Source organism: Macaca thibetana, chromosome 19, assembly GCF_024542745.1.
Source record: "Macaca thibetana thibetana isolate TM-01 chromosome 19, ASM2454274v1, whole genome shotgun sequence".
Taxonomy (NCBI): domain Eukaryota; kingdom Metazoa; phylum Chordata; class Mammalia; order Primates; family Cercopithecidae; genus Macaca; species Macaca thibetana.
The window spans coordinates 31,143,932-31,168,855 of record NC_065596.1 but is presented as its reverse complement, the minus strand read 5'-3'; the positions used below and the strand labels follow the sequence as shown (position 1 = coordinate 31,168,855).

The window sequence follows — 24,924 nt, the reverse complement described above, 5'->3', positions numbered from 1 at the left end:
CAGGAGGCCTCTCCTGATCACCTCAAGTCTGTCCTCCTGACCTCCCACCAACTTCTCTCCGCCCGAATTGTCCTCTTATTTTCTTCATTGCTCACACTGCTCTTGGAAATAGGACCTTGAGTTATCCTCTCTGCTGGAGGGTCAGCTCCGCGGGGACAGGTGCAGTCTCCTTCCTGTTCTCCGGCTGGCTCTCAGGACCCTGAACAGCGCCCAGTGCTGAAGGCCCTTGATGAGTTCTGGGGGTTGATGGCAAATTATTTCTCCTTCAGTAAAACAGGGGCAGTCACACCCTCCAGGCAGGGCTGAGACTTAGGCTGCATGGACCAAGAGGGTTCACTGGTTGTTAAAATATTGGAATACTTCCCTGCTTCTCTAAGGGCCCCACCTGACACGGCTTGGCCTCTCACCTGAGACCCTCTTGGTTTGTTCGTTTGTTTTTTGAGACTGAATTTCACTCTGTCACCCAGGCTGGAGTACAATAGTGTGATCTCAGCTCACTGCAACCTCCGCCTCCCAGGTGCAAGTGATTCTTGTGCCTCAGTCTCCTGAGTAGCTGGGATTACAGGCGTGCACCACCATGCCTGGCTAATTTTTGTTTTTTTTTTTTGTTTGTTTTTTGTTTTTTGAGACAGAGTCTGGCTCTGTCGCCCAGGCTAAAGTGCAGTGGCCCAATCTCAGCTCATTGCAAGCTCCGCCTCCCGGGTTTACGCTGCCGTTCTCGTGCCTCAGCCTCCCGAGTAGCTGGGACTACAGGCACCCGCCACCTCGCCCGGCTAGTTTTTCATATTTTTTTAGTAGAAATGGGGTTTCACTGGGTTAGCCAGGACGGTCTCAATCTCCTGACCTCGTGATCCGCCCGTCTCGGCCTCCCAAAGTGCTGGGATTACAGGCTTGAGCCACCGCGCCCGGCCAATTTTTGTATTTTTAGTAGAGATGGGGTTTCACCACCATATTGGTCAGGCTGGTCTCGAACTCCTGACCTCAAGTGATCCACCCACCTCAGCCTCCCAAAGTGCTGGGATTTCAGGTGCGAGCCACCATGCCCGGCTGAGACCCTCTTGTAATGAAAGGGTTAACTCGGGGCTCAGCAGGGGCCTGCTCTCACCTGTGCCCACCGGGGCTCCCATCCCTAAGAGTTGGTACCGCGTGGTTGCAGGATCGATGCCATGCTTGTGAGGTGCTGGGCATCTGGCCTGTGGGAGACCAGCAGGAACCTCGGGCTGCCACCATGTGATTCTGTTTTGTTGGTGTCACCATTGGTCTGGGCCTATTCTGTGCTGGACCCTGGTGCACACACACATTCACTGGTCCAGTCTCGCAAACTAGACTTAAGCGAGGACGCCCAGGGGCGGGTGAAACCGGAAGCACCACAGCACCACCTGCCCCTCCCTGGCCCTCGCCTGGCCCCTTCTCAGTTTCTCCTCTCGGCAGCTCTCAGGGCTCAGCGCCCACCAACGCCCACCCGAAACCACCTCTTCTGAACCCATCTGTGACCTGGCTTCTCTCGGGAACCCTGGCTCATTATAGATGTGTCTGGCCCACTTTCCTTCCAGCTTCCAACCCCGACTCTCCCCAGGCTCTGCCTGCAGGGTTAGGGCCACACTTTCCCTCCCTTGGGCTCTCGGAGGAGAAGGGGAAGACGGAGAGTCTGTCCCGGGCCCCCTGGCACTGAAAGAAGGAACCTTCATCTCTCTTCTCTCTCTCCGGAGTCCTCAGTTATTAGTCAGCGTTTTGGGGGATAACAAGGAAGGGGTGAAACTTCTGTGCTAATGTTAACATCGGGAAGGATCTTCAGTGTCCTGGACAGGGGCCACCTCTCCTTGTGGGTTTCTCTGCCCCTGATTCCCGATGTCCCCCTTCCTTGGGGCCCAAGCTTTTGGGGCAGTGGACCGGGGAGGTAGAGGGGAGGGTCGTGGTGACCTCCCAGAGGCCTCTGCATCTGCCCTCCCCCTCCCTGCACCCAAGATGCAGCGCAGCTTCACAGCTCTAAATGCGTCCCCAGCACCCGCTGCCAACACCTGGGGGAGGTGAGAGGAGAGTGGAGAGGGAGGCTGTGGGTTGTGCCCTCTGCCCTTCCCAGGTGCCTCCACCTGCCAGGTCTGGACCAGGGACGAAAGCTAGGAACTGACCTATTCTCCATCTCCCTCAGGGTCCCCCCAGCCCAGGACTGTGCATGCAAACCCCATCCTGGCTCCTCCAAGACCCTCAATGGTCTCTTCTGGAAAATGGGTTTGGGGGTTCTTCTCTTCATGAGGTGGAGGGGCTGACGAAGCGGGCACACAGCAGGGTTCAAGAAAGGCCCTCTGTCCTCTTCCCTACTCCGTCTACTCCCCGGGCTCTTGCCATCCAGTCTTGGGCCCTCAAAGATCCAGTTCCGCAGCTTCTCTCCCCTCCCCCGAGATCTTTCTCCTCCCCCATCCCCCCCCCGACGGGTCCTTCCCTACGTCTTCCATCCTGTCATCTCTGTCCGACTTAGTTCCTCTGCCTCTTCCGGGTCCTGCCAGCTTCCCCTGCTCTTCCTGACAACACCCACCACACTCCCCATTCTTCTCCCCGCAGCCCCCGCTGCCCTCCAGGCCCCTCTGTCCCCTGCAGCCCTCAAAGCTGGGCCTTCCCTCCTTCCTCTTTCCCCTCACTTCCCTGCCCCTGGGCCTCTCCTGCCCATCTCTCTACCAATCTCTCCCTCCACTCCTCTTCTCCCTCCTTTCCTCTTCCTCTACCCACTCTCCCTGCTCCCCCGCCCTCCCCTCCCCTTCATCCAGGACCTTATTGCAGGAGTTTCCCCACCACCCCCTCCCCTCCCCCCCACACCCTCTCCCCTTTCCCTCCTCTCTTCCCTGCTCCCTCCCCTTTTTCTCCCCCTCTTCTTTCCTCCACCCCCTTCCCACTTCCTTCCTTCTTTCCTCCCCTTCCCTCTTCTTTCCTCCCCCCTTTCCCTTCCCTCCCGTCTCCCTCTCCTTTCTTCCCTCCCTCTCCCATCCTCTCCAGTTCTTCCCCCCTCTTTCCTTCCTCCCTCTCCACGCTGCCCTCCCTCCCCTCCCTCTCTCCCCCCTCCTCTCCTCCCGGGCCTCCCTCCCTGCTCCCTCCCTCCGCCCGCCCGCTCCCACCATCATCAGTATTCCGCTCCCGTCTCCGCCGCTCTCGGCTGCTCTCGGTCGCTGCCGCACCGTCCGAGGCGGGGGCCGGGGCCGGGGCCGGGGCCTGGGGGGGGGTGGGGTGGGGGGAGAGCGGCGCCGGCGGGCCCGAGGAGGGAGGAAGGAAGGAAGGAAGGCTGGAAGGAAGGAAGCCAGGAAAGAAAGAAGGAAAGAAAGGAAGGCAAGAAGGAAGGCGGGCGGCGGGCGAGGGCGCCGGGGCCGGACGGCAGGCGGGCGCGAGGCAAGGAGGCAGAGCGGCCCCCCCAGCCCCACCGCCGCCGCTGCGGAAGCCCCCTCCCCACCCAGGAGCCGGGGAGGGGGGAGAGCGCGAGAGGCTCCGGGCCCGGCCGCAGCCCCGCCCCCCGCGCCTCCCCGCAGCGGGCCTTGCACCCCAAATTCCTCAGCCTCATTGGGGGGGTCCTCCCCCCACGGGCCGGGCATGCTGCCCCCCGGAAGGAACCCCTCTCCTCGCTGTGAGTAGCCGCCAAGGGGCACGGGTCGGGGGCGGGGGCCGGAGGCGGAACCGCGGGGGGTGGGTGGGGGACATTCGCTAATTGGGGGACAGTGGTCTTAGGCCTCCTCCGGGATGGGGGGGATGGCAGAGGACAGGGGGCGGGGCCTAATGGGAGGCAGAAGCCGGTTGGGGAGGCGACTGGGTGGGGGTTCTCCGGGCCGGGCGAGTTCTGTGCTGGGTGGGGGGGGTTGTCGCCGCTGCCTGGGGACAGGTTGTGGGGGGTGCGTCCGGCGGTCGCTGCGTATCCAGCTGTGGGGCTGAGGAAGTAGGCTTAGGGTGGGGGGTTCTCCGGGCGTAGGTCCGGGCCCCCCTTTCTGGGGCGGGAGTCCAGGTTATTCCTCTCCCCATGGCCCCTCCCACCCTCCACACCGATGCTGCTTGGGGTGGGGGGGGCACGCCAGTGATGGGGAGGGGGGAGAGGCGGGCACGGGGTTTCCTTGGTGACCGCGCCTGGCAAGAGCGGTTGCCGTGGCAACCGGGGAGAACCGGGGAGTTTGGGAAGTGAAAATGGGAAAGACGGAGGGGGTGATTGGGGAGTGAGACAGCCCCCTCCCCAGTCTTCAGCCCTTCTCCCTCTGGGGTCACCTCGCCTCTACTAATGGGCGGCTCGGACCCCTGCCCCTCCCTCTCTCCAAGACCCCCGGTTCCCTGACCCCAGTCGGCTTTGGGGCCTTGTATCCTTGGGCACGTGTCTCTCCAGGACCACTGCCTCTCCCACCTCCCTCCGCCCTCCCCTCCTGGAAATCTCTCCTCCTGGGGACCCCCGTCCCCCATTTGCTACCTCCTCACCAGGTTTCCGACCCTCACACCTGCTCTTCTAGGACCTTCTAAGGCACGGCACCTGCCCCTCAGGATTCTCTAACCCCCATCTCTGACAATACCCCAGATATCCCTCTCCAGACCCTCTGTCCAGGAGACCCTCACTTCAGCCGCCCTCTCCTCCAGCTCCCTCCTCCCACTACCTCCCCGCTCCTCTTTGGGCCTTGCACCCCAGCCTCTCCCCTTTCTCCCCAACACCCCCAGTCGCCTTCTCCTTAGCCCATCACTCTCTGAAACCTCCTTCTATGACCTTTCTTCACCCAGAGACCCCATCCATCCTTGTCTCCTCACCCCATAGTACTCCGCAATCTCAGACTCCCCAATCCTAGCTCTCTCCTTTTGGAAACCTCTCCTTCCAACTCACCATCAATCCCGGGCTCTCAGGGTTCCCCCATCTCCATGCCCCTGCCTCCCTGGGGTCCTGTCCTGCCAGGGGCCCAGCCAGTCTCTCTCCAGGACTCCGAGTCTCCATTGCCCAGGATGGCCTCTTGCCCACCCCTCCACCCCTTCGCCTCCTCTCTGCACCCCCATCTCCTTCCCCAGACTTCCTCACCTCTGCTCTCCCCCTGAGCGCCCTCCCCTCCTCCCTGCCCACTCCCTGCAGCCTCTGGCGACTTTCTCTCCGGGTGGGGAATTCCCCTGGGGAGAGCCCAGCTGGGAAGGGGGAGGGGGAAGGGAGCCTCGGGGCTGCCCCTCGGCCCCCTCCCCGCCCCCCTCTCCAGCTGGGAGCTGCAGTGGCGCCTCCGCAGCGCCCCATTGCTATGCGCCTCACATCCCAAGTCCCGGCCGCGCAGCCGCCAGACAGGAACTCGGGCTCCAGGCAGCTGGGAGTAGCCGGAGCCGGCTTCCCTCCTGGTCCAGGAGCCTGAAAACTCCCGCCCCCCACCCCCGGACCGCGGCCAGGACGGCACCTCCCTCTTCCTGTAGCATCTTCCGCAGCCTTCGCCTTCTAACCTGCCTTTCCGCAGCCTCCACTTCCCCTTCCCACCTTCTTCCTCCTCTTCCTCCTCCCTGGGGCTCCTCTCCTCCTGGCCACCCGATTGTCCAAACGCACACAGAGAAAGGAGGGACGGAGAGTGAAGCTGCCGAAAGGCGGGAGAGAGACACAAGGAAGGGAAGGGTGGGAGCCAGGGAGGGAGGCACGCAGGGAGAGAGGGGACCGAGGCACACAGGGAGAGAGGGGACCCAGCCTCCGAAACAGACATACAGGCAATTAGGGCATCAGCGCGGACTCACGGAGTTACTCACTTAATTTCCGAAAGAAAGAGAGAGGGAGCCGGGGACACACGCCACTCCCACCCAGAGAGCAGACACGCGAGCCAGGCAGAGACGCAGGGAGCCACAGACTCAGGGAGGGTGGGACAGACCCACGGGGTGCCTGCTGGGGCCAGCAGGAAGCTGGGGGACACTGGCCACCAGAGCTCTGGGGGGTTAGAGGCCGATTCTGACTTGTCAGAGGGACCCCAAGTCAGCGACAGAGAGTGGGAGCCTGCGAGGAAGACACGGGGCACGTGGAGGCAAAGATTCCCACACAGGAGCACACAGTCATTCACTGGCAGCCAGAGACCCCATGTGGAACCAGAGAGGCCCAGCTGCAGACGCAGCCCCCACACTCAGTCAGCCAGTGGTCAGGAGAGAGAGGGAGCAGTCCCCAGACCTGTAGTCTTGTGTCACATGGAGACACACACACAGTCCTTCATACACAGACCTGGAGGGAGAGACGAAGGCAGGAGGCCTGTGCCTCATGGTCCTGTGGCCTCGTGGCCTCACGCTTATGGACAGACACACAGCAGAAGGCACGGAGGTGGCCCCAGAGCTACAGAGATGCAGCCCCAGGTGCCATAAGACAGTCACAGCGCTGCGCACACACTAAACCTAGTGCCAGCGTCGGGGGCATGCGTGTGTACTGCAGGGAGGGCCAGCCCCGTCGGGCTCCAGCAGTCACCCTTAATCCCACTCAGAGACAGCCCGGAGAATGTCGTCCCCCCACGGGGCTCCTCAGGCACCTCCTCGCCGTCCGTCCGAGAGGTCAGCAGAATTGACATCAGGTATCAGAGGGCGCTGATGTCTGTCACAGGCAGAGCCTGTGCACACAGGTGCCCACACACACACCGTCAGGGTCCATGCAGAGAGGCCGATCTTCAGGCAGAGGTGCCGTGGGGTGGGGGTGGGGGTGGGGTGGCCGCTGAATCCTCAGTCCCTTCCGGAACCCTGGCCCTGCTTTCTTGCCAGGGACTCCACCCCCTCAATCACCTGTGTCACCTGCTAGGACGCCTGCTGGGTAGCTCACGCAGGCTCTCTCTCTCCATCCTCTCTCCCGACGTTTCATCCCTTCCCACCCCGCTCTCTCTGGCCGGGCGTCTGTCCAGAGGTGTCACCTGGACCTCCTGTCTCTGTCAAGCCGTCTCATCTCTTCATCTCCTCTCATCTTCCCTGGGACTGACCCTTCGCCCTCCCAGCCCCCGGTGTCTTGCTGGCCTGGCCCATCCGTCTAGTCTGGGGACTCATTCATCAGTCTTTTCCTCTTCCACCCCATCTGCTGTGAAACCTGCCTCTATTTCTGTCTCTGCTCCACACCGCTCTCTGTGCCTGTCTTCTTTGTCCCTCTGTGTCACTCGCCCTCACCTCTGCTGCTGTTCTTGCCAGCCTGTCTGCCTCCCCGCCTCCCCTGCTCCTTCCCTGTGGCTCCCTCTCCCCACATCCCTGAGGACTCACTTTCGCCGGGGTCCTCCGGGCGGCCCGAGAGGGTTATTTTCCCCCAGCGCCTTCAACGTGTTTAATTTGTTGCCAGCATTTTTTAAATTCGAGATTTCGCATAAAAATCTAGACTGCTAGCTTTTGGAATCTTCTTCCCCCTGGGTAACTGTGGGCTGTGCTCAGGTGTGCAGGGCCACCACGCCCCACTCTCCCCTCTAACCAGCATCGTGATCATCTTCCCTGCTGGGCTCCATAGACAGAGGAGTTTGCAACCTCTGCTGTTTGCTCCTCTTCCTCTCTGCTCCGTCTCTTTGTGCCCCGTCACCCTCTCCACTCTCCTTCCCTTGGTTTCCCTTGCGGGGTCCTCTTTCTGCCCCTCCTCCTTCATCCCCCCATCAGTTTGCCCTAACTCCAAGCCTCACTTTGGGCCCTGTTTCCACTTAAATGGCCTCCTTTCCTTGCCAAGAGCAGGAAGAGTCTTATCTTTATCTTAAGTTCTTAATACTGCCAGGGCGCAGGGCACACGCCCATTCTCCAGGGACAGGGTCTGCTGTGAAGCCGCCAGCCCCTCACAGTGTTGGAGGGTCAGCGTTGCGTGAAGCCACCATGTTGCAGCCTGTCCTTCTCAGCTGGCTGATGGCTGGGGTGGGCCACAGACACCACACTCTTGCCCCCAGCGTGTGGCATCACAGCCTGTACGTAGGCAGGGGGTGGGCTTCCCTGTGCACCAGGCTGCATATTTGGCCCCAGAGCAGGTAGAGAGCAGGGGCTGCCTTAGAGGACCTGGCATGTAGACCCTGTTTCCGGAGGAAGAGGGCCTCACCTCCAGATAGGGGTGCAGAGGACAGGGCTCCCCTTTGTGCCTGGCAGCGCTCAAGCCCAGCAGCAGCCCCTCCACCATCACCCTTGCTGGGTATAGGGGGCACGTCTTTGTGTCCCCTCTGGCAGGGTTTGGGAAACCTCATTAACTCTGAGTTTGGAGACCCTCTGTCCCCACTGGGGAGAACCTCCCTTTCCTTCCAGTCCCAGTTCCTGAGACTGGGCTGGCTCTGCCAGACAGGGGGTGGCAGGAGAGCAAGAAGAGTGGCAGGATGCCCCTTGTTGCCTGGAAACCCACGCACAACTGTTGTCATGGCAGGCAGAGGTGGAGGGGCTGCCTCGGAGGCCCACGAGATGGGCTGGTGGGGGCTCGCCACTGGGAGACAGGCAGGAGCCCACAGGGGACTGCTGAGAATGAGAATGGGGGGTGTCTGGTAGTATCTGGGACCCTGGTGGGAGGTTGAGGACTAAGTATAAGACCTAGACAGAGACAGGCCGGGCACGGTGGTTCACACCTGTAATCTCAACACTTCGGGAGGTTGAGGCGGGTGGATCACCTGTGGTCGGGAGTTTGAGACCAGCCTGGCCAACATGGTGAAACCCGTCTCTACTAAAAATACAAAATTAGCCAGGCATGGTGGTGTGAGTCTGTAATCCCAGCTACCCAGGAGACTGAGGCGGGAGAATCGCTTAAACCTGGGAGGTGGAGGTTGCAGTGAGCCGAGATCATGCCGTTGTACTCCAGCCTAGATGACAAGAGCAAAACTCCATCGGAAAAAAACAAAAACAAAAAACCTAGACGGAGAGGAGGAAAGGAGTGAGGCAGGGCAGGAGGGGGCAGCAGCCCCAGCCACTCCCAGGCTCACTGTGCCCCCCAGATGCTGTGCCAGCCCGGGGAGTTGAGCTTAGGCCCCAGAGCTCTTGTTCAAACACGGCAACAAAGGTCAGAAGGCTGTGCGGCCACGGCTCCACTGGAGAGGGCAGCCCCAGGTGGTAAATGCAGAGGAGATTGGCCCTCCCCTTGCCTCGAGCCCTCTCTCCAGAGCCAGAAATGATCATGATTGTAGCTAACTGATGAAGGGCGTGCCACGAGCCAGGCTCAGTGCTCAGCCTTGTATGTGGATGTCTTCCATGTTTTCCTTGGGCAACCAAGAAGGCACAGCCATCATCCCCGGATCGACAGATGGGGAGACTGAGGCCCAGAGAAGTGGGGTTCCTTGCCCCAAATTATACACCTAGAAGTGGCAGAGCCAGGACGACAAACTCTGGTGTGGGCCGCCCTGCAGGTCGCCTCCCCCCATGAGACTATTGCTTTACAGAAGGGAAAACTGAGGCCAAGAGAAGAGAATGCACTGGTCCATTGGGCCCTCCAAGTGGCAATTAGAGTCTCACTCTGTCGACCAGGCTGGAGTGCAGGGGCACAATCTCGGCTCACTGCAACCTCTGCCTCCCAGGTTCAAGCAATTCTCCTGCCTCAGCCTCCCGAGTAGCTGAGACTATAGGCACGCATCACTACACCTGGCTAATTTTTTTTTTTTTTTTTGTATTTTATGGTAGATACACAATTTCACTGTATTGGCCAGGCTGGTCTCAAACTCCTGACCTCAGGTGATCCACCTGCTTCAGCCTCCCAAAGTGCTGGGATTACAGGTGTGAGCCACCGCGCCCGGCCATAAAATTGTTAATAATCACAATAATTAGGTTGTTAGTAACAATACACTCGTAGGTTAGACCACTGGGGTTGGGGGAGGACAGGGTCTTGCTCTGTTACCCATGCTGAAGTACTGTGGACGACCACAGTTCACTGCAGCCTCGACCTCCTGGGCTCAAGCGATCCTCCCACCTCAACCTCCCGAGTAGCTGGGATTACAGGCATGTACCACCACACCCAGCTCATTGTTGTATTTTTTGTAGAGAGGGCGTTCTCATTATGTTGCCCAGGCTGATCTGAAACTCCTGAGCTCATGCGATCCTCTTGCCTTGGCCTCCCAAAGTGCTGGGATTACAGGCATAAGCCACCATGGCCGGCAAGATTAGACGTTTGAAGGCATTGAAGCTCTTATAACTCGGGGCTGTCAGGTTCTCAATCTTGTTTATGCCTCTAAAGCACCAGAAGGGAAAGGATTCCCCCACGCTGGTTCTCACAGTGGGGTGTGACATCAGCCCTCACCAACGTGGGGTTGTAGGATCCTGTTGCGGGAAGAGCAAAGACCCCAAATGTAATCCCGTGGGCCCCCTGCTCCTTGACAGATGAGTGGTTTGGATCCAGCCAGAACTGCTGGATTTACAATGGTGGAGAAGTGGCGGGGCTCGGCGGGGAGGGGCTGAGTCACGGAATGGGAAAACTGTTCATTCTTCTGACCTGTAAGAATAAATAACTTTTTTTTTTTTTTTTTTTTTTTTTTTTTTTAAGACGGAGTCTCGCTCTGTCACCCAGGCTGGAGTGCAGTGGCACTATCTTGGCTCACTGCAACCTCCACCTCCCAGGTTCAAGCGATTCTCCTGTCTCAACCTCTTAAGTAGCTGAGATTACAGGCGCGTGCCACCGCTCCCGGCTAATTTTTTGTATTTTTAGTAGAGATGGGGGTTTCACTATGTTGGCCGGGCTGGTCTTGAACTCCTGACCTCAAGTGATCCGCCCGTCTTGGCCTCCCAAAGTACTGGGATTACAGGCGTGAGCCACTGCGCCCAGCTGAGAATAAATGTTAACTTTTAATGTAGCTGTCACTTAAGTGTCAAGCACTGTACATGGTCACCAGGAACCCCAACAAGCTATGAATAGGTGTCATTATCTTCACAGACCGCAAGGCGGAGCCTGGGGCGGGGGACACAGGGAGAAAGTGGTCAGCCAGAATTTAAACCCAGTTTTCCTCAACACCAACGCTCTTTCCACCTCTCCATCCTTCCTCTTCACAGGACGGTGTGATGAGGTGGACGAGGAGAAGGAGGATCTTCTGGATCCTAGAATAAGTTCACTGAGCATTTTCCTTTTATGCCCCAGGCATTTCCCTAAACTCATCACAGATGTCAGACCTTCCCCACCTACAGATGAGCAGACCGAGGCCCCAAGGGGTGAAGTTCCCTTTGCAAGCCAACGTAGCTAGTAACTGTGGCAGCTGAGGTTCAAACGCAGGTCTAGTTGATTCCAAGGCCCGCCCAGAGCCACACCCCTATACAGAGCTCAGGAGAGAAGAGGAGGGGGCTTCATTCTTCATCCCGAACTGGAATATAGGAGTGAGATGGGCACTTAGAGACCCTTCAGCCCGTTGCTGCGAGACCTGCATCCCCTGGGAAACAGAATGACAGTCTCGCCCTAGATAGGGCGATGCAGAATCTGCAGTTTTTTGTTATTATTATTATTATTATTTTGAGACAGAGTCTCACTCTGTCACCGAGGCTGGAGTGCAGTGGTGCGATCTCGGCTCACTGCAACCTCTCGGGTTCAAGCAATTCTCCTGCCTCAGCCTCCCGAGTAGCTGAAACTACAGGCAGGTGCCTCCACGTCCAGCTAATTTTTGTATTTTTATTAGAGACGGGGTTTCACCATGTTGGTCAGGCTGGTCTCAAAACTCCTGACCTCAAGTGATCCGCCCGCCTCAGCCTCCCAGAGTGCTGGGATTACAGGCGTGAGCCACTGCGCCCCGCCAGAATCTGCCTCTTAACAAGATTCCCAGGCAGCTGGACACACATTCATGTCTGAGAAACGTGGATCCAGTTCACATCGTTTTCAGCTTTTTGTGACTTTAAGCAGCACCCTTTTGTTGTGAACAAAATATGCACAACCCTGTGAGAGACAACAGATCGGATCAGCGTCCTTCCTAGGCGGGACCCCTGAGTGCAGCAGGCTGGGGCCACGCCCCTCCCCGCCTGCAAACTCACTCTCACACCCCACTGCCTGAGCCTTGGCAACAAATACTGTTGTAAAAACCACCAGTGCCAGGCCAGGGTCCTGTTCTCTTCTGGGGTGAATTCAGTTCAGGAGTGTTAAGCCGTCCCATCCCAGCACAGAGCCACAGTCCAGGGGCCTGGAAGTTCAGTTTCCTTTCTTTTCTTTTTTTGAGACGGAGTCTCACTCTGTCACCCAGGCTGGAGTGCAATGGCGCCATCTCGGCTCACGGCAAGCTCTGCCTCCCGGGTTCAAGTGATTCCCCTTTCTCAGCCTCCCGAGTAGCTGGGATTACAGGCGCCCGCCACCATGCACGGCTAATTTTGTATTTTTAGTAGAGGTGGAATTTCATCATGTTGGTCAGGCTGGTCTCAAACTCCTGACCTCAGGTGATCCACCCACCTTGGCCTCCCAAAGTGCTGGGATTACAGGCCTGAGCCAACGCGCCCGGCCCTCTTCTTTTCTTTTCTTTTTTTTTTTTTTGAGACGGAGTCTCGCTCTGTCACCCAGGCTGGAGTGCAGTGGCTGGATCTCAGCTCACTGCAAGCTCCGCCTCCCGGGTTTACGCCATTCTCCTGCCTCAGCCTCCCGAGTAGCTGGGACTACAGGCGCCTGCCACCTCGCCCAGCTAGTTTTTTGTATTTTTTAGTAGAGATGGGGTTTCACCGTGTTAGCCAGGATGGTCTCGATCTCCTGACTTCGTGATCCGCCCATCTCGGCCTCCCAAAGTGCTGGGATTACAGGCTTGAGCCACCGCACCAGGCCTGCCTTTTTTTTTTTTTTTTTGGAAGTTCAGATTTTGTCCCAAAGCCTGCTCAAATCTGGCTACCATGGGTATGGCAATGACCTCACCATGCCTCAGTGTGCCCTTCTGTAAAATGGGCAGCAGTAGCTCTCGCCGTGGGCCCTTGTAGGGACTGAATGAGCTCTTGCAGCTGGCTCCTGCAGCGCAGGCCTGGCGCAGGTAATCAAGGCAGAGCTGGCCAGGTGCTCGGGCCTCACACTCTCCATAATGTTCCGTTTCTCCGGCTGTCATCTCCCTGGCTTCTCCATGAGTCCTATAAGAGCCCTGTGAGGTAGCTAGGCAGGGCCAAGGAGCAGACAGAGCAGCACTTCAGGGACTCAGGCAGAAGCAGTTCCAAGCAGCAGCAGTGGTTAGATCCATGCTGTCCAACGCAGTAGCCGCCACAGCCACTGCTACGCGTGAGCACCAACAGTCACATCAAATGAAATGAAGAATTCGGTCCCTGGCCACCCTCAACACATGTCACGTGCTCCATGGCCTCATGTGGCCGGTGGCCGCCAGTGCTGGACAGCATGGAGAGAACATTTGCATCACTGCAGAGAGTCTATTGGATGGTGATGCACTGAAATATTGAAATACAGGCAGGTGCTGCGGCTCACGCTTATAATCCAGCACTTTGGGAGGCTGAGGCCGGAGGATTGTTTGAGCCCGGGAGTTTGAGACCAGCCTGGGCAACATGGCAAAAGCCCTTCTCTACAAAAATACAAAAAAATTAGCCGGGGGTAGTGGTCCGCGCCTGTAGTCGGCTACTGGGGAGGCTGAGGTGGGAGGATCATCTGGGCCTGGGAGGTGGAGGCTGCAGTGAGCCGAGATCACGCCACTGCACTCCAGCAGAAATTTATGTGTGTGTGTGTATGTGCATGTATATATGTATGTGTGTGTGTGTGTGTGTGTGTATACATATATGTATGTATACGGTTGACTCCTGACCAACTTGGGGGCTAGGGACGCCAGCCTTCTATGCAGTTGAAAATCTGCATGTAACTTTTGACTCCCCTAAAACTTAACTACGAATAGTGTCCTGTTGATTGGATGTCCTGCCAGCAACATACACATTCAGTTAACACGTTCTGTGTGTTAAATGTATTCTATCCCGAATTCTGACAATAAAGTGAGCTACAGAAAAGAACATGTTATTGAGAAAATGCTAAGGAAGAGAAAATACATTTACTAGCCACTAAGTGGAGTGTATCATCGTAAAGGGCTCCCCGATCATCTTCACGTTGAGTAGGCTGTGAGCAGGTGGGGGTGGGGGGAGCGTTGTCTTGCTGTCTACGGAGTGGCAGAGGCGGGAGAAGGTCCACGTGTAAGTGGACCGCACGGTTCAAACCCCAGTCCTTCAAGGATCAACTGTAGTCCTCCACTCGCTGGTAAATAGCTCACCTCAGCCCTTCCTGGGTCCCCACCGCCCCCCCAGCCAGCCCTCCCAGCCCTCTGTCTTCTGAAACCTGCTGTTAATTCCCGTTTCTCCAATGAGGAAACTGAGTGACCGCAGGGTACTGTTCCTAGCAGAAAATTGGCAGCACCACGGGGTCGGAGCCCAGGTTTCACCTTTTCCCAGCTGCCAGCCAGGCTCTGAGTCCTATATCTCACTTGTTGGTCACTTGCTGTGTGCCAGGCCCCTACTTGGGCCCCCTTGCCACAGCCCCGTGCAGCATCATCAGAGAAGCTGCAGCTGGCCCAAAGTGGCACAGCCAGGGACTGGACGGGAGCCGGGCAGGCAGCATGTCCCCTGCTTACCTGCTGCCCTGTGGGTGTGACCAGAGCGAGGCACGTGGAGATTGGGGCTGGAGGGCCTGTGGCAGGGACCTTTGCCTTCTCTTCTTCCCGTAACTGCTTCCCACCCTGACATCCTCTTGGCTTTGGAATTTGACCCCAGATCTATAAGAAGAGCCTGGCTCCTCCCTCTCCCTCACCTCCTACACCGCCTCCAGGTTCTGCCACTTTTACAAATTTGCTTTATCTGTTCACTCTTTCCCTTCTCTCCATCCCCGTGGCTCCAGCCGCGGCCTCATCCTCTACCCCCGGACCCTTGGCGCAGTGCCTCCTTGACCTCCAGCCGTCCCGGCTCCAGTCCACTCAGAGGGGCCCTTCACCCCCCAGAGCTGAGTCTGCCCCTCTGTTGTCACAGCCCGATGTGGGAGGAAGGTGGCCCCCCGGCCCATTGCCACGGCCTCTGTAACAGCTCGACATTCCCTCCTCCCGGCTTCCCTCCTGGACGTTCCGGAGCCCACCCTGTGCCCACCCTCTCACTTAGTCCCCACCCCCACATTCGGCTCCCTAGAGACACCGGGCTCCTTGCCTCGGGTGCCAGCAGAGGAACTGCCGGTAGGGGGCGCTGGCTCGCTCCTTCCTGCAGGAAGTACTGAGGCTCGGAGGGGCCGGCGCTGTGGCAGGTCCTGAGGATGCAGCCGTGAACGCCCCGACAAAGCCCTCAGGAGCTCCCCTCGTAGCAGGAAGGCAGGCAAGGAACGCAGGAACAAATCACCAAGCATCAGGTGCTGGGTGGCCGTGACACGAGCTGTGAAGAAAAGGAAGTGCAAGGGATAGGGATGGTAGGGGAGCTCAAAGAAGACCTCCTGGAGGCGTCGTGGGAACGCAGAGCCGCCTTGACGGCAGGAAGAGCACCCCTGGCTGGCCGAGGGCACAGCAGGGGCAAAGTCCTCTCAGGCGAACGGGCCTGGTGTGGATGGGAGGAACCTGGGTGGGAGGCGCCGGGTGGGTGGGAGGAGCCTGGGGGAGGCTGGCGTGGCTGCACGGGAAAGGACAGCCCCCCTCCAAGCAAGTCACCACCTCACCCCCACCCACTGCACCTCACCCCCACCCCGACTGTACCCCTACTGCACGGGCCGCCTGTTGGTCCTGCTGCCCAGTGGCCTGTGGTCCAGGAAACTCGAGCTGAGCCAAGCACCCCCAGTCTTGCTTCCTCATCAGCAGCTCCTAGAGGGCCTGGACTGCCCTTTCGCTAAGGTTCTTCTACCTGGAAACATGGAAGCCTGACGATTCTTGGGGCTGTGGGGTTGCTTTTATTTTGAAAGCATTCAGGACATGGATTGGCTCAGAAAAGCACACACGGGAAGTCTCATCCCTCCCTGACGCCAGCGCTGCCTGTCCCCTCCCCCTGAACCCAGGTCTGTCCCATAGGACCGGCTTCCAGGGACAGAAGGGCTCATCCCACCCCGGCCCGGATCCCTCTCCACCCTCTGGGCTCCAGGCTCCACTTCTGCCCCAGTCCCTCGAAGTGGGAAAGTTCTTCTCTAGCTCTAACCTCCAGGCCTCTTGCTGCAATGATAGTCAATTTCCTATCTTCCCTCTGGCCATCCGAATGTACCCCCCCACCCCCACCCCAAAAAATGAGTGCGCCTGACAGGAACGTTCCCTGCCTCCCATTTCTCCTCACCCCGCCTCCCCTGGGTCCCCGAGTTTCCGATCTGCCATCTGCCTGAATCCTCCCAGGCACGGTGCCCGAGATCTCTCAGAGCTGGGGCTGGGGAGGATGGCGAAGCCGGTGAGGACCCAGCTTCACGCCTCGAGCGCCCGGGTCCTCCCAGCCTCTGCCTTCCCCTGGATCTCAGCTCCATCTTGGGGCCTCCTGTCCTCCTGCCCCTTTCATGCCTCCTTGTATGCCTGTGTCTGTCTCCCTGTGACTCTGCCACTCTCTGCCCCTCGTAATTCTCCTCTTTGGGGGCCTTCTGTGTCTGCACCTCTGGCTTGTTCCTTGCACCAGGTGAGGGAGGAGAGGAGGTGTACCCTTGTGATGGGTCCTCTCCCGGGGCAGCTGGGGTGGGAGAGGCAACCGTGGTGACCTGGCCAAGTTCCGGGCCTGGGTTCCAATGCCAGCTGTGCTGCCTGAGGGCTGCGTAACCTTTGACAAGTGCCGCCCGCCTCTGAATCTGCTTCTGCACGTAAAATGGGCACAAGAACCATCCCTTCCTCCCAGAGTCGTGGGGAGAGGCCAGCAGCTCGAGGAGTGGACAGCATGGCACCCACATGTAATCAGTACTCCCCACCACTACTAGGGGTGTGTGGGGGCAGTGGGCAGTCCACGGAGCCTCCAGCAGCGGGGCGTGAAGCCATGATGGGGTGTCAGGCGTGTCATGTCCTGTGCAGTGCGGGTGACTGCAGGGGCTGAGGAAGGGTGGCTGTTCAGGATGACTGTGGCCTTGCCTGCACCCGGCCCCCCCACACACAGGCAACCTCCATGGGAATCGTTGCTGTTATCAGGCCAATCTTGGGGGTCTTTGGGGCCCCTGGACTCTAGCGAGGCTGGCCTGGGAGGGGCCACTTCCTAGCCGTGTGTTTCGCCTCAGGCAACTGACAGTACCTCTGTGTGTTTCAGCTTTCCTAGCTGTGACCTGGGTGTAATGGCAGTCTTCTCTCAGAGGGTTGATGCACACTATGGCAGCTAATGCAAGTAAAGCTCCCAGAACAGTGCCCAGTCAGTGCCAGATGTGTGCTGGACGTTACCACCGTTGGCGGGGTGGTTGTTCAGTGAGTTCACACAAGTCAGATGTGTGTGCCGTGCCTGGCTCTGCGAATGTGCGTGGGAGAGATGAAGTTAGCCGGCACTCCTGTTACCTGGGTCAGAGGGCCGTATCTGGGGACAGCTGGGGCCAGGTGCCCCCTCAGTGTGCAGCTGTATCCAGGAGTGTAGCTCACACAGGTGGTACCTGAGGTTTGGGCAGAGTGGTAGCTTTCCTCTGGGTGCACGGAGCTGCGCTGGGACCTCCTGTTTGGAACCTGAGACGTAGTGTCTAGGACTTTAGCCATCCGGGTTGTGCTGGGGCATGGAGGGTAACCCGGGGCATGGAGGGTGACCCGGGACATTGGTGTCCAGCTGACAACAGCTGCATCACGGCGTGAGGTGTGCTTCCTCATCCAGGTACGGTGGCCCACACCTGTCATCCCAGCACTTTGGGAGGCCAAGGCAGGCGGATCACTGGAGGTCAGGAGTTCAAGACCAGCCTGGCCCACATGGTGAAACCCCAGTTCTAACTAAAAATATAAAAATTAGCCGGGCGTGGTGGTGGGCACCTGTAGTCTCAGCTACTCGGGAGGCTGGGGCAGGAGAATTGCTTGAACCCAGGAAGTAGAGGTTGCAGTGAGCTGAGATTGTGCCACTGCACTCCAGCCTGGGCAACAGAGTGAGACTCTGTCTTAAAAAAAAAAGGTGCTGCCTCTGCCAGCAGGCCTCCTGGGATGGAAGGGGACCTGGGGACCAAGGGCGTCCAGGGCTGGGAGCCTGCGTTGTGCAGTGCGGCCTGGCTTGGTGTGCAGAACGGAGAGTGGGGGTGTCTGTGTGTGAGCGTGGGGGGAAATAGACTCCCAGTGGTGATCGCGTACCCATCCATCCCTGAACCCAGTGTTTGTGAGCAACTGCCATGTGTCAGGCACTGTTGTGGGTCCTGGGAACCAAAGAGTCACAAACTGGCTGCCCTCGGGAAACTTGCATTCAAGCGCACGGGCCCGTATAAAAGCTCAGACGCTGATAAATGTCACGGAGAAAAAAAAAACAGAGAAGGTTCTGGAGAGGGATGGGGGTGCTGTCTGATGCAGGGCGGTCTGGACAGCCTCACTGAGATGGTAGCATTGGAGCACAGACCTGATAGAGAGCAAGGCAAGAGCCCTGTGGACAACCCGAGGAGAATTCCAGGCAGAGGGAAGAGCAGGTGCAAAGGCCCTGGGGCCGGGGTGTGCATGGCCTGGAAACGGCGAGTGAGCAGGGGGAGGAGGGAAGCGATGAGGTCAGAGAAGGAGCTGGGTGGAGAGTGGGGGCCTGAAAACTGCAGTGAAGTCCTCACCTCTGCTCTGAGTGGGAAGGGAGCCGTGGAAGGCTGTGGAACAGAGGCAGGGCAGGGTCCATTGGGTGTTGACAGGATCCCTCTCGCTGCCCATGGGGAACGCACAGGGGGTGGGGGTGAAGGTAGAAATGGGGAGGCTGGAGGGGAAGACACTGGAATCGTCCAAGAGGGAGATGGGAGCCAGGCCAGGGAAGTAGCCTGGGGCTGGGGAGAAAGATCCTCTGATTCCAGGGTCTGATTCCGCATATGTTGTGAAGACAGAACCCTTTACTGAGGATTTACTGATTTAATCCCCCCAGCGGCCCTAGGAGGCAGATACTCTCCTTATCCCTGTTTCACAGTGGAGGGAACTGCACTTGGGAGAATGAAGCCACCGGCCTGAGGTTACAGGGGAAGTGACGGCAGAGTCAGGACTCAAACCCAGGCCTCTCGGCGCTTACCAATGTGCCCCACCCTCAAGATGTGCCTTTTGTGGCCCGTGGGTGTCCTGGGCCAGTGTCTGGCACATAGCAGGGACTGGGTAGACATTTGTTGGATGGACGGATGGAAGGATGGATGGATGGATGGATGGATGGATGGATGGATGGATGGATCGGCGGATGGATGGATAGACGGATGGATGGACGGATGGGTGGGTGGATGGATGGATGGACGGATAGATGGACGGATGGATGGGCGGATAAGTTGAATGAATGAGTGTGGCTGCCCTGACGATTTTGCAGAAGTGTGTCAGGAGGCGGATGTCAGGATCTGGCTAAGGTCCAAGGGAGAGCGGTGCCTCTGGTGGTGGGGGTCTTTGTGGCATGAAGAGGGGCTGGTCCTCACTCGCGGGACAGGGGTGATGGCGCAGGTCGCAGGTTCCAGTGCTGGTATATAAGGTGTGGGGGTTGGAGTAAAGGCTGTGTGGCATGGTGGGGGTTCGAGGGAGTTCCTGGGGTACAGGGGCATCTGCAGGAAAACCCTGGGCCTAGACCCAGTGGGGGTGTGATGCGGGAGGGGTGGTTTTGGCCGGCGGTGGGGGTGGGGGGGTCAGCGGTGGCCCAGCCCGGTCAGGCAGCCGACGAGGCTGTCTGTGTGCCATGAGGCTCCGGCTTGGCACGGCCCAACCGCCCCCCTTCTTGGGCAGCCCAGCCGGCAACCTTCCTCCCCCGCTTCCCCCGACCTTCCTCGGCTGCCTCCTCGGCTGCCCAGAACCAATGGGTTAATTAGATAACGGAGCCTTTGATTAGCGGGGGAGGGGGAGGCCTCCCCTCCGGTGGCACAGGGAAGGGAGGCTGAGGAGGAGGGAGGAGAGGCGCCCTCCCCGTTCAGAAGGAGAGAAAGAAGCAGGGAGGGGTGGGGAGGGAGGGAGCTGAGGCACAGCTTGGCTCTGCACTGCCGTGTGACTAGAAATTGTAATCGCGGAGAAAGAGAGAGACAGAGCCGGGGAGAAAGGGACCAAGACAGACGGACAGACAGACAACCTGACTGAGACGGGCTTGGGGCCGATGAGAGGGTGACAAGGATAGAGCAAGAGGGAGGAATAGATGGAGGAGAAGGAGAGAAGGGGCCTGGGGGTCCCGAGGGAGGCAAGATTGTGAGGGGGAGACTCAGGAGGGGGTTGAGGCCAGAGGAGGTGGACGGGTACCAGGGGCGGAGGGGGAGAACTGAGAGGGGCAGAGAGAGAGGAGAAGGGGGCTGGGGTCAGTGGGTGGAGAGAAAGGAGGCTGCGGTGGGGGGAGAGTCGAGGTAGAGGTGGGAGAGGGGGTGGAAGGAGACCGGAGGAGGCGAGCAGGGAGGGGAGGAGAGAACTGCTGCAGTGGCCAAAGGACAGCCTCCCCCCAGGGGTGGGAAGGGCGACAGACCAGTGGGGGGGGCGCGGGGAGACCCAAGAAGCCCCTGCGCCCCCCCCCAGCACGATCTCGACGGGAAGCCCTGGAGAACTGGGGACTCAGAGACCCCGGCTGGCTGGAGGCATGTGGAGGGGGGGGCCTGGGCACAGGGAGAGGCCCAGCGGAAGCCAAACCACCAGGGTGAGTGTCCCCCACCGTGGGGTTGGGGGGAGAAAAGGACGGGAGATGGCGGAGGGCGAGAGGGGGAAGGGGAGGGAGGCCGAGTCACTGCAGAAGCCGTGATGGGGGTGGGGGGATGCGGGCTGGCAGCGGGAGAGCTGGGGACAGATGCGGAGGTAGACACAGCAGCGGCAGGCCTGGAGGCCCCGGGTGGGTGCCGTGGGCTCCCACAGGCCCTGCGGGCATGCCCCCCCCCAAATCCAGGCCCTGCGCTTTGTGCCAGCCCCTTGGCTAAGAGGGTGTGGGCTGGATCATCGCCAGGGTCTTAAGAGGTGGGAGCCCCAGACCCAGGATAAGGAGTGGGCACCGACCTCCCTGTTCACATTCAGGAAGATGAAGACCCTCACGGCACTCACACAGTCAGACACGGACGCACGGCCCCAGCCCTCCAGGAGAAAAATGAGCCCGGGTGCAGACACAGAACCAACCAACCTCTCCTCTCCCTCTCTCTCTTTCTCTCCCCAGCCCCCTCTTCCCGCTCTGTCTCTCTGCCTCTGCTGCTGTCTCTCTGTGTCTCTGTCTAGCCCTCGCTCTCGCACACGCACTCAGATACACAGATGTATGCACACACATTTTTATCTGGGTTAAAATGGTCTTGGGAACTGCAGGAGGAGGGAGTGACTGTGTGTGTGCACGGCCGTGTGCCTGGGGATGAGCCTGTGTTGGGGGGCCTGAGAGTCCACCGTGAGAGGGCGTGCCCATCGCTGCTTAGTGTGTGAGTGGGTTGGTGTGCGTGTTTGTGTGACCTGCTCTCCTCCCGGTCTCTTGAGAACGGTTTGGGGTTGGCCTGTGTTGGGGCAGAGCCTGCTGGTGTGGGTGTATTTGTGTGTACTCAGAGATGCTGCATGCAAAGGAGGGCTGGGAGCCAGAGGGTAGACCTAGGGCCGAAGTACCCCCCCTGCGCCGTCCCAGCCTGCTCTGTGCCCTTGGATAGGCCGTTTTCCCTCGTAGTGCCTCAGTGTCCCCATCTGTAAATTGGGCATCCTAACAGCTTTCTCCTGTGGTCATTACGAGGCTTACATGAGCCGACCGGGATACAGTTTGCTGCATTGCAAGGGCTTACCCAGTGTTCCGGAGAGACTATTGTTACCGGTATCGTTGCTGTTGCTGTGACTCGCCCATCCCCTTTCCCTCTCTGGTTCTGTGGGAATGGCGGGGCAGGACAGATTGGGGAGGTACAGCCTGACTTCTCAGAGGACCCGAATCCCCACTGTCTGCTTTCCTCCCAGAACCCAGGCAGAGTCCCTGGACCCCCTTCCCTTCCCCATCCCCTCCCCGAGAACCAAGCTCGGTCCTGCGGCAGCAGCTGGCATGAGTCCCAGCGGGGCTGTCTCTGCCTGGAGCACCCACAGTCTCTGGGCGAAGGAGGGGGTGCAGCTGGTGGCCTCTGAGCCTGTGCTGCCCCCTGCCAGGTCCCCAGCCCCCCTTACACACAAACTCCAGTCTCCTCCCTCCTCACCCTGCTGCCTCCCAGCCCTCCCTTCACCTGCCCACACCTGTCACCTCCACGGTTGCCTTGTCTGCCACCTTACCCCTCTCTCCCTCAGGTCCTCCCATGAGTCTGACTTAAATCTCTGAAGCCGCTGTGAGGACCCCACAGGGCCTGGACAGGGTGGGCAGTGACAGGAGGGTGTGCAGCAGAGGGGCTTTCGGTTTAGCTGAGGGTGCAGGGGGTGGGGGAAATGCATCTCTTCGCTAACATCCCTGGGAGGGGGAGAGGGAGCGGGAGTGGAGGGGAGAGGAGGCTGGGACCCACCCCACAGGGGATCACGCAGGTGGCGAGGGGACCGGGTGGGTGTTGGGATGGGAGCGAGGTCCTCGCCGCCTGGCTTGCTCTTCCCCCTTTCTGCCCCCTCGCCTTGTCTGTCTGTCTGTCTCTCTCTCTCACTCCTCTGATGGATCTACCTTTTTGAAATCATGCGAAGAGCTGGGTTTTGAATCTGGACGACTTCCGCACTTACTGGCTGAGTGACCTTGGATGGGCGTTTCCTTTCCCCTAGCCTCAGTTTTCCCCACTGCAGAATGGGCGTAGAGTCTTGCCAGCATGGAGAGGATGAGCTAGTGCTGGGCCGGGCGGGCCACGCTTCCCTCTGTCTGCCCCAGCCTGCTGGGTGGGTCCATCGGCGGCTGTCGCCCTCCCTGCCCCTTTGGTTCTGGGCATGGGGCAGGGAGGCAGTGATGGGGCTGCCTGGGTGTTGGCAAGTACCCGGGCCACGTGGGCTCCTGTCCCTCACTGAGCCTCTCCCCTCTCTCTTCCCCCACCCACAGCCCCCCAGCGTCCACGCGGAGCATGAACATTGAGGATGGCGCGTGCCCGCGGCTCCCCGTGCCCCCCGCTGCCGCCTGGTAGGATGTCCTGGCCCCACGGGGCATTGCTGTTCCTCTGGCTCTTCTCCCCACCCCTGGGGGCCGGTGGAGGTGGAGTGGCCGTGACGTCTGCCGCCGGAGGGGGCTCCCCACCGGCCACCTCCTGCCCTGCGGCCTGCTCCTGCAGCAACCAGGCCAGCCGGGTGATCTGCACACGGAGAGACCTGGCCGAGGTCCCAGCCAGCATCCCGGTCAACACACGGTACCTGAACCTGCAGGAGAACGGCATCCAGGTATGCGGGGCCAACAGGTGGAGGGGGACCAGGGAGGGGGGTACTGGGGAGACGTGTAGATGCAGTCCATCCCTTCTGGGCCTCCCCACACCGGCTCTTCCCTGTCTCCAGCACCCGTGGACTTGCGGGTCTGCATCTGATCACCTGGAGCTGGGCTCCCGAGGTGGAGTGGGGGCTCTCTGGGCTTTGGGACCACCACAGTGCTCCCTGTCTCTGAGCCACTGTGTTGGGGTCCAAGTGCAGGCCGCCTGCCCAGCCCCCAGCACGGGACAGGCGGGTCGACCTAGGCCGAGCCCTGGAGTCACTGGGGTGTGGAGAGCAACCCTTCCGTGGGGACCTCTGTGGCATCTGCACCACCACACTCCCTCGTGGCCTTGGGAAGGTGGCGGCATGATTCTGAGCCTCAGTTTCTTCATCTGAAAAACGGGGACGATGCGAGCCCCTGTGTTGAGGCGTTGCTGTGAGGGCTGAGGGCTGTGGGTCTCGTATTTGGGGCTTTAGCCTGTGTGCTGGCACCTGGCCAGTGGTCAGAGGATGGGAGGCGTTGCCATGGTCATTTGCCGGGCAGTGCAGGGTTTGTGTCCCCATTTCCTGGAGCTGGTGTGAGAATTGGAGAGCAGAGAGGCTGAGATCGCTCTGGTGCCTGGCGCCGTGGTGGCCTGTGGCTGCTGCTCAGGATGGAGCAGCTGCCACTCGATTAATGATGACTGTGATTAGGATAGGCCGTAAGCGAGGGCTTGGGGGGACAGAGCTGTGCTATTAGAAAGCAGGGCTTCTCAGCCTCTGTCCTGTTGACATTTGGGGCCAGATCATCCTTTGGCGGGCAGGGTGGGGGGCTCTGTCCTGTGTGCTGTAGGATGTTTAGCAGCATTTCCGGCCACTAGATGCCAGTAGCACCCCACCCCCAGTTCCAAAAATGTCTCCAGGCATTGCCAGTGATTCCCGGGGGATCATTACCCCAGGTTGATTTGGTCCAACTCCTGCCTCCAAGCAAGCCCGTAAAGCTGGGAGAGAAGAGGGCGCCCGTGCCAGAGGTCCCAGCTCCCCCAGATCTAACCTTCCAAATAGAAGTGCAGCTGCTCTTCTGACTGGTCCCTGGGAAGGGGGGGAGGACTTGGCCGCTTCCATCTGACTATCCTGAGAGCCAGATTCAGGGAAAAAAGGGGACCTCTCGGGGAGCAGTCTCTTCCTGGTGGCTGTGGGGCAAGGGCCAGCGAAGGGGTCCAGAAACATCAGGGGCCTCGTCACCACCCCCTGCTCTTGCAAGGCCTTGTCCCTCTGTCCACACCCACCCCCCACAGGCTCCCATGTCTGCCAGTTTGCTTTGAGTCTGCCCTGCATCTCCCTAGCTGCAGTCTCCACCAATCCGTCCATGTCTCCCTTGAGCAGGTGACATTCCGCACTGTGCGGTCCCCATGCACCTGCCGCCGGCTTCCCTGCACTCTATCCTTCCCCTACTTATACACGTGACATTCAACAGACACCAGCAGCACCGGCTCTGCGCCAAGCCCCGTCCTGGGTGGTGACCGAGCAAGGCAAAGCCCAGCCCTAGCCCCGGCAGCTCACCTTCTAGTGGGGAAGAAACGAGGAGGAAAAGGAGCCAATGGATGGAACGGCACGCCAGGGAGAGCGTGGGACGGGGAGGCACCCACACCACTCACCAGCAGCCCCAGGCCGTGGCAACAGCCCCGTCGTAAAACCTGGACCCGTATCTCTTTTGTGGGGGGAGCTCAGTGAACAATTCAGTCCCACAAACATGTGCTGAGCGCCACCAGCAGACGTATGTGCGTTTATGATT

General features: G+C 59.5%; 2 protein-coding genes across 3 annotated transcripts in view; one reads left to right on the top strand and one right to left on the bottom strand.

The window, feature by feature from the left end:
- CLEC11A (C-type lectin domain containing 11A) overlaps positions 1-24,924 on the bottom strand; it is a 232,867-nt gene that overhangs the window by 156,057 nt on the left and 51,886 nt on the right. The window lies entirely within an intron of this gene.
- The window catches only part of LRRC4B (leucine rich repeat containing 4B), a 55,723-nt gene continuing 33,901 nt past the window's right edge, over positions 3,103-24,924 (top strand). Inside the window, exons 1-2 of one of the 2 annotated variants that reach the window (XM_050771482.1) lie at positions 3,103-3,607; positions 22,795-23,126. In XM_050771482.1, coding sequence (XP_050627439.1) covers positions 22,830-23,126 — 297 coding nt within the window. In that variant the 5' untranslated portion in view covers positions 3,103-3,607; positions 22,795-22,829. Of the gene's footprint in view, positions 3,608-19,588; positions 20,488-22,794; positions 23,127-24,924 lie in introns of those variants that run through there. The other variant, XM_050771481.1, reaches the window with a different exon arrangement.